General features: G+C 28.3%; 2 protein-coding genes across 2 annotated transcripts in view; one reads left to right on the forward strand and one right to left on the reverse strand.

Moving 5' to 3' along the window:
- LOC107447871 (BUD31-like protein) overlaps positions 1–6,186 on the reverse strand; it is an 11,693-nt gene extending 5,507 nt beyond the window's left edge. Inside the window, exons 1-4 of the mRNA XM_016062906.2 lie at positions 6,060–6,186; positions 4,828–4,929; positions 1,631–1,753; positions 76–242 (exon numbers count right to left, since the gene is read on the reverse strand). Of these exons, the coding sequence (XP_015918392.1) occupies positions 76–242; positions 1,631–1,753; positions 4,828–4,921 (384 nt within the window). The 5' untranslated portion in view covers positions 4,922–4,929; positions 6,060–6,186. The remainder of the gene's footprint in view (positions 1–75; positions 243–1,630; positions 1,754–4,827; positions 4,930–6,059) is intronic.
- The window catches only part of LOC107447869 (developmentally-regulated GTP-binding protein 2), a 38,618-nt gene continuing 31,876 nt past the window's right edge, over positions 6,166–12,907 (forward strand). Inside the window, exons 1-3 of the mRNA XM_016062905.4 lie at positions 6,166–6,414; positions 8,685–8,773; positions 11,651–11,722. Coding sequence (XP_015918391.1) covers positions 6,351–6,414; positions 8,685–8,773; positions 11,651–11,722 — 225 coding nt within the window. The 5' untranslated portion in view covers positions 6,166–6,350. The remainder of the gene's footprint in view (positions 6,415–8,684; positions 8,774–11,650; positions 11,723–12,907) is intronic.

Genomic DNA, 12,907 nt, shown 5'->3' on the forward strand with positions numbered 1-12,907 from the left:
ACAGTTTTTTTTACAATATATATATATATAGCACCATCCAATATAGCTGCATCTGTGCTTTAAGATACTCCTTACCTCTTCAAGTTTCCCCTTTGGTACTCTGCAAATGCAATTGGTACCAAAGTTAGTGTCTCTAGTCTGAATGCATCTGAGGCAACAGAGGTTTTCATAACCTTGTTTCTTCCACTTGGCAATGAGGTTTTTATCAGCTATGTTTTCCTTCAGGCAATACTCATAGAGTTCTGGAAATAAAATGACAATTATATTACAATCACACTTTAACCTTAAATTCTAAAAATAAAACCTTCATTTTCTCAAGGAAAAAAAAAATTAATGAGACAGGCTGCGATGCTTTTAAAGTAATGACAATGAGATAGAGAATTTTTCTTAAAAAACAGTGGTGCAAACTTGCTATCAATAATCAGAAATACAATGATTTTAAATATGTTTATAGCTAAAATTATCATTCCCTCCACTTTTATAAAAAGTTTCATCACTACCACAAAATAGGATATTCAAATAGAATGACAATTATGACATCATGCTTAAAGTAAATTACCAAAATTAATTTAGGATAATGCATAATTTTTCTGGTTAAAACATCTAAAAAAAAAATTTAAGCTTAGTGGTAAAAATTGAATAAGCATGTCTAAACTAGTTATATACACAAATATGGATAATAAATGATAAACAAACAAGTAGTTTCAATGTCTACGATGAGCAGCAATAAGGAAGCAGTGTTTGTGATGTCAATATTTACTCGTTTTAACCCAGTGCTCGTAAAATATGGTTTAGTGAAAGCATAAAAGTTTATACATACTTACCAAATTATAAATAAAATTAATAGTTGCTGGAGAAGTAGAACTTTGTAGAAATTTCATGAATCGCAAAAATATTAATATCTAAAACAGGGGTTTACTTGCTAAAAGCAAATTATACTCCAAGAAAAATCCAAATTCACTCCAATCAAATATTTTAGACTTGTTCATTTAATGTAGGTTATGGTGAAATCAGGACCCGTTATAAGCGAGTTTGGTTGTTATAAAAAATATTTTTGAATTAAAAAACATTCTTGAAGTAAAATATTTCTGATAAAAAAATTTTTTTTTTAAATTATAAAGCAAAATGTTAAAATTAACAAGAAATTTTGAGATAGAAAATAACAGATTAACTAATTTTAAAGAAAAAATAAACATTAACAAGAAATTTTACATGCTTAATTTTATGTAATAAAGCTATATCAGGTTTAAAACTTTCTCTTTCTCATTAATTTTTAAATAGAGTCTTAAACATGCTTTAGCTAAAGTAAAATTAAAAATTTATGTACATATAAAATGATAGAAATTTTAAATTTGTTGAAACCTTGAAATAAACTTCCTATATTTCAAAGTTAGAAAATATAATTTCTCCTCCCTTCCAAAAAAAAGTTCCTGGAAATAAGTCTGAAAAATAATTTATGTTTACTATGCTATTTATGCAATTTTTTCCCAATTTATTTTTCTGTTTGGGGACAGATGTTAGCAGATCGTGCATTCTTCTACATTAGCATATTCCTCAGAATGAACCATTGAATATTCTAAAAATTACAAATTATATAATCAAATATAGATAAAACTATACTATTATTTACCTCTACTGATAGCTTTACGTCGGTGGAAAAGATCATATATGTATCTAGACTTCTGGTGGTGGATTCTAAAAATAGGCCATAAAGATTCAACTTTCCTTTTGCCATCATGGGGCTCAGTTTCAGCTACAAAGAATACGTAACTTAAGTAAAAAAATCAACTGATATTGGAATCAAAATTTTTTTAATTTGTACACAAAATATGATTTTAATGTAAGATTTGTTGAACAAAATAAACTGATTTAAATTTTTTTGGTGAATCCTAAGATAATTTTTTTTAAGGAGGGATCTTTTTTCCTTTCCTTTTTTTCAAACATTAAAATTAACTTTAATTATTGCATAACTTTTGTTTCAACAAAATATTCAGGCTATAACAAGTCTGTAAATTAAAATGATAGTATCTGAGTACAATGGCATACAGACAAAAAAAATACCATATACGAAATTCAAATGAGAGCAAGTGTATTAAAATTTCAAACCCTTTTAGGTACTGCATTACTACATGAAACATGTAATGAAGCTAAAATTGGAAGAGATGGTATAATCATGAATTGCAGATTGTTTAATGAACTTTATTACAAGTCCAATTAGTAAATCTTCAACAATCTTAATCAATTTGAGAATGCATTTTTTGCCAGTTGGAGAAAAGTATTACAATTCAAAAAGAAAAATAGCATTAAATATTTTAATAATAAGAATTACAGCTTGGTTATGGGATCTTATAATTATTTTTTTTTGAGTCTTTAAAATTTGTAACTACTCTTCCAGTTGAATAGCATTAATATATGGAAGTTTTTGTCGTTTTCTTCGCCCAACAACTTTTATAAGAATTTTCAATATTTCTTTTGCTTTTGACCATGTTTAGTCTAAGAATTGTTTGTTGAAAGGGAGAAAGAGATTTCCCTATTATATTGAACTTTAGTTATTTATTGTTTTTTACTTGTTTAATGAGCAGAAAACAATTATCATAAGATAGCTGCAAACAATAGAAATACATTACTCTGGTATGGGAAGGGAAAAAAAACTTATTTTGAACAGAACAACAATTTTGAAAAACCATAATTTTTATTACTCAACTACAAGATTGAAATCTGGACTACAAAATCACATTTATAATAGTAAACCCTTAATAAACAGTAACAGATTACCCTATAAATTTTTTCTATTTTAACTCACATTTTTTTAAGTTTAAATCATTGATATAATATTTATCCTAATAATTATAGCAATTCTTAGGTTCTTTTCAGTATACTGAACAACACAAGCTTCTTCCGGAAAAATTCGGAAACCCAACATCGCCCTATTATTTTTTCTTGACTAGAAATCAAGGTTATCTGATGTTTCTAATGAATTCTCTAAATATCTCATTGGTGTAGGCAAATTACATAAGTTACAGAGTCTTCATTATACCAACTTTCATGTTATATTAATTTTTAAAAAAAATGATGATTTTTGTGTATACAAACAAAAACATTGAATAGCTAAACTAGAAGTATCTGGAACAAACATTGTACAGTCCAACCTGTTTATCTCTAATCTCACGGGAAAGGCGAAAAAGTCGAGATAAAGAGGTTTCGAGTTACACAGGTACTCTAAAATTTAATTAAGAAATTCTCTTAAAAGTGCTTTAATTGTTTTCAGTAGAAAAATATCATTTCTTTAAATTAATTATACCAATTACATCTATTTACATAACAGTTTTTTTTACATACATTTAACACTGAAATGTTTTTTTCCAAGAATTTTGATGTCGAATTTTATTTATTTCGATTATTCTTTTGAGGTTAGAAAGATTGCTAATTTCTCATAGCCAACATTTTCCTGGGATTCCAGAGTAATTTATAAGAATTCTACAGCATTTTCCACTTCTTTTGCATTCACTTTTGATTCATCAAAATGATCTTCAGCTNATTTAACACTTAAATTTTTTTTCTCCCAAGAATTTTGATGTTGAATTTTATTTACTTCGATTATTCTTTTGAGGTTAGAAAGATTGCTAATTTCTCATAGCCAACATTTTCATGGGATTCCAGAGTAATTTATAAGAATTCTACAGCATTTTCCACTTCTTTTGCATTCACTTTTGATTCATCAAAATGATCTTCAGCTTCTTCCTCTTCATCTGATATTCCTTTGACATTACCTATGATTTCCGAATCTGTCAATGTTCCGCATGTTGCCAGACAGTTGTTCACTTGTAAAAATTTTCAAAATTAAGGTCAACATTAAATCCAGATTTTACTGCATTCCATTCTGGCAAATCTGGCACTGCATTCTCAATGTTAATATTTTCTTCTTCTTTGCTGTCTTCAATCTCTAATTCATCATTATCACGGCTATTCTTAAAACCAGCTTTTAAAACCATTTTGAATAGTTTTTAGAGACACATTTCTCCAAGCAAAACAATAATTCTGATAGCGTCTAACTTTTTTCATCGATGACATCTACAAGTTTGAGTACCAACTGTTTTCTATAGTTCACTTCAAAACTCTTAATTATCTTTTGATCCATTGGTTGCAATTTTGAGGTCAAAATGAATTCCTATTCTTAGCTTTTTTTATCTATGTTGAAAAGCTAACCCCTGATGGTCACTACTTATTAACCGCTCACTTACTGCCAGAATCATTGTATTCCTTTCCAGTTAAGGAAGTGCAGGGATAGTGATTGAAATTCCTAGAAAAAACCCCAACCTGTTCATCCCTACTTCCTGTGGATTCACGAAATTCATCTCTGACTACGAATTTTACTGATAAAAAAGGTTTTGACATTTTTGCTCTATTATTAGAAATTCAAGAAACGGAGGTTTTGAAGAAAAAAATTTCGACATAAACATGGAAAATACATTGATTTTAGAGAGTAAATGTAAAAAAATTTTAGAAATTACGAGATAAAGAGGTCTTCGAGATAACCAGTGAGATAACTAAACCAGGCGGAGTTTCTGTACATTGTATTTACAATCTCCAAGGGGCCAAATAGATTTCAAACTTGAAATTGCTTTTTTTTTTTTTTAATAAAATTCTTTTTAGAGTTTTGCTCAGGGTTGGCTGGAAGTTATGCCCTTCAAGCTGGCTTCCCTCTATGATGCTTTTTTATTTTCCCCAGAAGTTGCCAAGACTTGGCGATTATACTGCCACAGAGCATGATACAGAAATCTTTCTTCCCTAAATCAAGATTACAATTTAAATAGAGTTAAAAATTACCTTCTCTCATTTTTTGTTCTAATTCATCAATAGTTGGTTCAATCAACTCCCAGCCTTCAGGTGGAGGTTTACGACTTCTTCGAACTTTAGGCATGATCTAAACTAAGTTTTAAAATAAATAAATTTACATTATAATTATTAAACATGCTTAATTATAATTATACATGTTATATATTCAAAAAAATATGTTACTTATTAGAGATAGTTTATTTGAAACTACAAAGGTTAGGAGCAGGCAATATTAGAATTATAGAGTTTTTAAATTCTAGTTCTTTAACTATCACAGGTGCAATAGATTTTACTTTAAAAATATTTTTATGAACTGTTTTAATTGTTATCCTGATAATTGATCATAAAATTATAATAGTAATTAATACTAATTAAAACTACTGGTTTATTAATTATTTTAAAAAAATGCAACAACAGAACACTATCAAAACATGCTAAAACCATCCTTTTTATAAAATCATGACTGTCATTTTGTAAAATTAAATTTTTGTAGAGCATAGTTTCAAAATTATAACAACTTTGCTGTTTCTATCTACTTTCTCAAGTTTTGAAAACATAAATATCAAATTTCATTTTTCCTCTTCAAATAAAAGGAACTAAGTTTCAAAAGTTGATTACACTTTTTTTAATAGATGCTTGTATAGTGTATATTTCAAAATGAACTATAAAACAAATAAAATAAAAGTTTTTCAAATACATTCATGCTGAATCTTAAATTTAAATTTTGCTAATCAAACAAATATGCTAATATTTTAAATATGTGCTGTACGTAAAATATCAATAATGTTAAATTAAAATTTCAAACATGTAGATTAATAATCAGAATAGAGGAAAATATGAGAGTGGTAAATTTCAATTAACTATAATGTTAAACATTATAGCTCTAGTAAGGATAAGTGGAGATTTGGAGTTAACTACAATCAATATGACGCTTGCAAATTTAAAAAAAAAAGGGAGAATAAAACATCTAGGAGTTTGAGCTTTAATCCTAAAAATCACTGGTCGCTAATGTTATATACATGACATTTGTATTATCTATCTTTCCTTTTGAAGATATTCCTGCATGCGATTGCAATTAGCGTGATCAGGATCTGGAACAGGAATGTCCACAGACCAGCTGTATAAAAATAAGATAATACTACACTATAATAAGCAAGATGAAACAATGAATCTAATTCATTAAGATACAAGCCTGTTAAACAAAATTTAATTACCAAACCTACTTAAATAACTGGTAAACTTCACTGAGATAGTTAACACAACAATAACAAAACACACACACAAACGCTTCGCAGGAAGATAAGTTTCAGAGCACCATGCCTCATGAATGCGCTTATAGCTTTTGTGGGTTAAAGGGAGATAAACTGTAACGGGTGCGGTTGGCATTAGCAAAAAAAAATTATGGGGTCTAGTATGCACAAACTCATTTATTAGAATTAAATAAACAAAAACTTTTGTTTCAGAGACTTTAAATAAATATCGTGTTCGTTTTATACTCTTTAAATTTGTGAACCATGGGTATACTTGAGCGAATTAGTGAAATAGAACGCGAAATATCCAGAACCCAAAAAAATAAAGGTAATTTATCGTTTGAGATAGATTATATTATGTATGAAACATTTTTCGCCTTTTACACGAGTGCATTCATATGTTAAGCATTGTAATGAATATTTATTATTCATACTTTAAATATAACGTGAAAGTCTATCCCGGAGTTTACATTACGTTTCGTCTATTATAAACTATTTTATTTAGAAATAAATGCACGGATAATATTTCATCAGTATTCCTGCGACACTTGTTATCGTAATCATGATCTGTTGCAGACTAATCGCCAAGTCTTGGTAACTTTCGAGAAGCGACCCGCGAGAAATAAAAAAAAAAAAAAAAAAAGCATCGCTGAAAGGGACCAACTCGAAGGGTATGACTAGGGCTGCGGATCTGTCCTGACGCGAATTTCCGGGATGATTACCGCAAAATTGTCCTCTTTTTTCTAAAATCCGCAAATTTCTCAAAATGTTTCAATTTGCACTAAAATTGCTTAAAATTAGATTTTTTTAAATTTATTAATTTTATATAACAGAATTTTTTACTTTCCTGAAGCCTTAAATTAAACATGTGAAATAGATTAGACATTTAGGCAGTGAAACAATAGAAAAATGACAAGAAAATAGTTCAGAGATGAACCCAATCTTGTCAATTAAGGTGGTCTTCCTATATTTAGGGAGCGTGATAAGACTGATTAGGTTTACCTTCCTGAAGTGAGTAAGAAAACAAAAGAAATAGGAATCACAAAAGAAAAAAGTGTTATAAATCAAATCCTCAACAGAAATATTGTTATACAAGCTATTGCACTATCCAATGAAATTTTACTGCCCTTGTACGTATCCAGACAAATATTCCTGAGCTTCTTGTGATTTCTTTAAGATGGGCCTCAAGCTTTTCTAAAGCAGGCAAAGTTTTTGATACCAGTCAATGTAAATATTTAAGCATTTTAAATGATGAGGACAATTCATAAATTTTTTAACATAATCCTGAAGTTTGAGGATGACGAAGAATTGATAAGTGAATTTAATTTCTACAAAGCAACGGTCAAGGTATTGCACATTGATGAAGGGAAATTGCTCCAGCTTTTGGAATCAAAGACAGAACGCTATCCAAAATTCACCTAAGTGGCAATTAGATGTTTGTTGGTGCCTACAAACAGCATAGACGTAGAAAGATCGTTTTCAAAGTATAAACGTGCATTAAGTGATGAACAACATAGCATAAATGAAAATAATCTGGCAATGTAAACTTTTAATACCAATATTCTGTTCATTTAAATAAAAATATTAATATTGCCTGATATTAAAAGAAATACTTTTTATTGCGTATTTTTTACGCTTTTTTTATTATTTGTACAATATCTGTCTTTTACATCATTCATATAATAATTTTTTTGTATTTGTGCCTGCTTGTAGCTGAAAAAAAAAATCACTGAAGGAGAGCACACCCCTATGTGGCTTTTTAAAGGATTCGCCAGTTTGAAATCCATTTGGCACCTTATTGATTGTAGTTGGCATGACAAATCATGCTACGGAAATGTTCCTCTAGTGGCCACAATTACTTGAAAAAATATGGCACACACATAGCTATATTTTTTTCAAATTTTCGCTATTAGTTGTAGTGAACAGGTACGGATATACAGATATCCCATGGAACCATTTGTGTTGATTGTACTTTGCAAAAGTTTTAAAAATTTTTAAGATTTTTATTAATTAATTTTTTTTTGAATGATCACAGAAATTAGTTACACTAAGCATGCCTGACTAATGTTTGAAAGATGAAATAATAGATAAAAATTCCTAACTGAACCGAGTTAATAATTTCTTGTTTTTAGCTTACAAAAATGAAGAGATGTTGTATAAAGGATTTAAAGGTTTTGAAAGTATGACATTTAAACTCTTAACTTAATGACATAGCAGCAACTAATGATACCAAAAATCTCTGTAACTTTGTTTTTGTGTGTCTTAACTTGGAAAGTGTGTCTAATATTGGAATGGCTGTTTTAGATTGATGATGGTCATACTTGAAGTCTCATAGTTTTAGATAAAAAAAATTGTGTCTAGTACCAGAATCCCACTTCATTAACTTTTTCAAGAGTGATTGGTTTGGAAAAATGTAGGACAAACATTTGTATTTATTAATAGTTTGTTTACTATAAAAAGTCTTTGTGATTCATTTTCTCAACCTAATTTTTTTAAAAAATTTTCATAATTAATTTTTAAAGTAAGTATTGAATTCATTGTTTCATAATTTTTTTTTATTCTTGTGCTATAAAGTCAATTTTTCTTTCATATTCACAGCTACTGAATACCATCTGGGGGTTCTGAAAGCTAAACTAGCAAGATACCGTTCTCAACTTTTGGAACCAGCGACTGGCAAAAAAGAAAAAGTCAGTAAAAACTTTAACATTATTTGCTTTGCTGTTTGTAATTTTAATGAAGGTGACTAAAATAAGCTACAACTTACTAAATAATTACCTAAATTATCTCATGCTATTTATTATTTTTGATGTAACTAGGAGGCTTCGCCTCTGTTTGCTTCTCATTCGTTATTGTTTTTCTTTTCTTTTTAATTTGCTATTTTAAACTAAAGCAAAGAACTTTTCATTGTTCTTAATTATAAGGTAGTAAAGAATTACCAAGATTAAAACTAACTGTAGGGGAGAGTTGGATAAAACGGGATACCATTATTGTTTTTATTTACTACGGAATATCTGTTAAGGAAAACCATACATTATTTTTTTTGTAGCTACAACATTTATTGAAGCACACAAAAAACATATTTTAAACTAATTTTAATGAATGTGAAATAGAAAAAAAAATTAATTTGCAAACTCTTACATATCCCGTTTTAGCATACCTGGGTTGGATAAAACGGGATAGGGTTTACAATGTTTAATTATATAAATATAAAATTATAAATAATGCAAATATATAAATAATATTCTTTATATATATAAAAAAGCTCAAGTCTTCATCAGAGAAATACATTACAATTAGTTCTAAAGAAAGATGTGAAATCCTAGAGTCGAAAATAAAATGCTTAATAATGAACGTTAATAAACAAATTTTGCATTACTATATAAAGAGACTAAATTTTTCGAAAATATGTATAGCTAATATAAACAAATTGGTCTAAATTAATAGGCCTACATTAATATATGGCTATTTTAAAATGTAATAATCCAATAAATAAGTAGGTGGATAAAACGGGACATAAAAACTCTATCCCGTTTTATCCAACTCACAAGTGTCCCGTTTTGTCCGACTCTGACACTTTTTGAAACAAACATGACTGCTGCCTAAATGTGAAAAGAAAACTAGATAGACTGCACATAAAAATATTAGTAAATAAACAGGTTAATTAAATTTAATACTCACCGGAATTTTATTCCCATTTATGTAGGCAGTACAATGTAAAAAACAACTCACGTAAATGTAGAAAATGGCAAAAAAATAGAGTAAAAAAGTTCTGAGACCTACAACTTTGTATCAAATAGTGATCTCGAGGCGGGACGCACCGAGAATGATATAATCACGGTCGAATCACACGTTTCTGTCGTTGTCCGCTAGATAGCTGCAATAGTCTGGTCCCTAGGCGACGTATCCCGTTTTGTCCGACTATCCCGTTTTATCCAACTCTCCTCTACTTGAAAAAAAAAATGAAACTGAAGAATACAATATGTACTACAGTACAGAACCCTTTATCCGGAAATCAGAAAACCAAGAAACCGGAACAAAATTCGTTAAATTTTCCTGCCATTTAAAAAAAAAATTTTTTTTCCTCATAAGATTTTAGGATTTTTCTTTCTTTTTTGAAAGATGTTTACCATACCATCATTTTGGAAATAATCATTACTGTATTACTTCATTGTTTTTTCTTCTTTTTAAGATTATTTCCTAATATTTATTTTTTTAGTCGGGTTTAACAATAAAAAAAACGGCTTTTTGTAGCTATTCAGAAAACCGGAAAAATCAGTTATCCGGAATAGCATTAGTCCCGATCTTTCCGAATAATCAGTTCCCTATTGTACTACAATGAAAATTTTTTATCTCTCTCGAATGATCAGTCGTATTTACTCTTCAGTGATATTGATATGGAAAATAATTCAATATGAGATTGATCATTACATGATCTAGAATTTTATCTAAGGTCTAGAGAATAATATTTAAAGTAGTTTTTGATTTTTTAGGAGTTATTTTCGTAGTTAACTTTATACTTCAGAATTGTATTGATAAAAATTGTACGGTTCAGAAGTAAATTAATTGAAATTGTACTGTCAAAATGTACTTGTTATTTTCTTCATGTATTTATTCAAACTACAAAGCACTCTCAAGTACTTAGTATAAAATATCAGATGCATTGATGCAGATCTATCTCTAGGGCTTAATACTTTTCAACAATTCAACTTAAAACCACTAAAAACAGGGCACATGTCCAAATGTTCAACTATCAGCATACTAGCTCCTTAAAAATGCATCAAAATATTAGTTGAAAGTTTCCTTAGTGCGTAATATACCAAGTAACAAAATATTTGTGGTTTGTCTAAATCGCACACGATCGCTCGATTTAAATTTTTACTGTTCAATTTAATTTTAGTATTAAGGATATTTTACTACTGAATTTTTTTTTCAAAGTTAACATTTATTTCTTACCTTATACTTCTTAAAGGCACTTATTACATAAATAGCTGAAATGTTAGTAGGCAATTCATCCTATTTACTTTGCGACCATCTCCAGAGGTCACATTTCAAAACATCCTTGCTATGCTTTAAAATACTCAAAAGTAATCATTTTTCAAAAATTGTGCGATATATTTTTATCAGAAATTCTTCTTAAATTTCAAGATTTGTTCAAAATAATACTAAAAATATATTTGGTTGTAAAAATTCAGAATAATTATTATAATTCCAAGCAGTTTAAAAATATTGTTTATTATCTGCACCATTGTAATTAATTAACAACATTATGCTTCTTTCATTACATCTAAATTTTTGAAAAGTAATTGGTTTTAATAAAAGCTGCCTTTTTTATTTTAAGCACATATATATATTTTTTTAATAATAATAAAAAAAAATGCTTTTGTGGTTTTTGACTGGCCTAAATCTGGCAACCATGAATTTTTAATTTCATTTATCTATGAATACTTTTGCTTTTAACCAAAATAAACTTTTCTTACTTTTTTATTTTTTACTGGTTGTAGTAATATCTTTGAAGTTTTCATTTGTAGTTTTTTATATGTTTAACTTTTTATTTTATTTTACAGGGTGAGGGCTTCGATGTTATGAAATCAGGAGATGCCCGTGTGGCTTTAATAGGTTTTCCATCAGTTGGCAAGGTAATGAATGTGTTTCAAAATGTTTAATTTAATGTTCAACATAATTTTAATTCAATTTTATTTATTGTTTCTAATGCCACTTACCAATACCAGCAAACCTGCTTGGTGAAACCAAGCAAATTTTTAAGGCAGAGAATGCATTTCTTGTTATTCAGTGGTACCATCTATGGCCAAGACTACGATTTCAGCAACTGAGTTCACCCTAAAAAGAAAAAAAGGGCAGGGTGCTTCCTCTCTGAAAAGAGCACTTTAAGTTTTGAAAGCAAATCTTAACATTATAAATATTTATCAAAATGTGTAATATTACTTAATGAATGAATTTTATCCTCAACAATTTTTAAATTACCCTCGCATACTATCTCATGAGTATATTTTAAAAAGTAATTCTTTCTTATTATAAAAATAATTAAAGGCATGCTAAAAGGTAATCTCTGTACATATTTTTTTTTTCAAAAAAAAAGTAAACAAACAACAAATGATTAATTGATAAACAGCTTGAAGGCTTTTTTTTCTATAATTTAAATTAAAAATTATGAGAAAATGAACTTTTAAAGGTGCAAAAAAAAAATATATATATATATTTAAAATTTAAAATAACTTAAAAAAATATTAGTATCCCCCTCCCCTCAAAAATACATATAAAAATTTAACCAGTTAAAAATAATCCTAATGAAGTAAATGGTTGTAATAATAATCACAATTTAACCTCTAAACATGGATCATTTTTCCAGGGTGTGATTATTATTTAAACAATGAATTAATTTTATTAAAAATGGAATCAGAATAAAACGACTGTTTTTAAGGGCTGACAGCTTACTTTTACAAAAAAGGGCACATTTATTGGGATCAAAGGGCAAACAGGGCAGGCGGCCCGTAAAAAAATGCTTAGGGCGAACACTGGGTGTAATATTCCCTTTCGTTTTTTCTTCATGTATTTGATAACTGAAAAATTATTTAATTTTTTTTTTGTTAGGTTAATTTTTTTTCTTCTTATGGTTAAGGATGCCAACTATTACATCCCTAAATATGTACTATGATTTTACAGTGAAGATTACGGTCTTATGGGTTGAGTAATATTTATGTTTTTTGAGAAGTTTTGTTTTAATCTGTTTAAAATACCTTAACTACCTTAACAACCTAAATTTATGTTATTGGATTGTTTGCAGTCAATCTGTGAGGATTTTT

Source organism: Parasteatoda tepidariorum, chromosome 2 (genome assembly GCF_043381705.1).
Source record: "Parasteatoda tepidariorum isolate YZ-2023 chromosome 2, CAS_Ptep_4.0, whole genome shotgun sequence".
Classification (NCBI taxonomy): domain Eukaryota; kingdom Metazoa; phylum Arthropoda; class Arachnida; order Araneae; family Theridiidae; genus Parasteatoda; species Parasteatoda tepidariorum.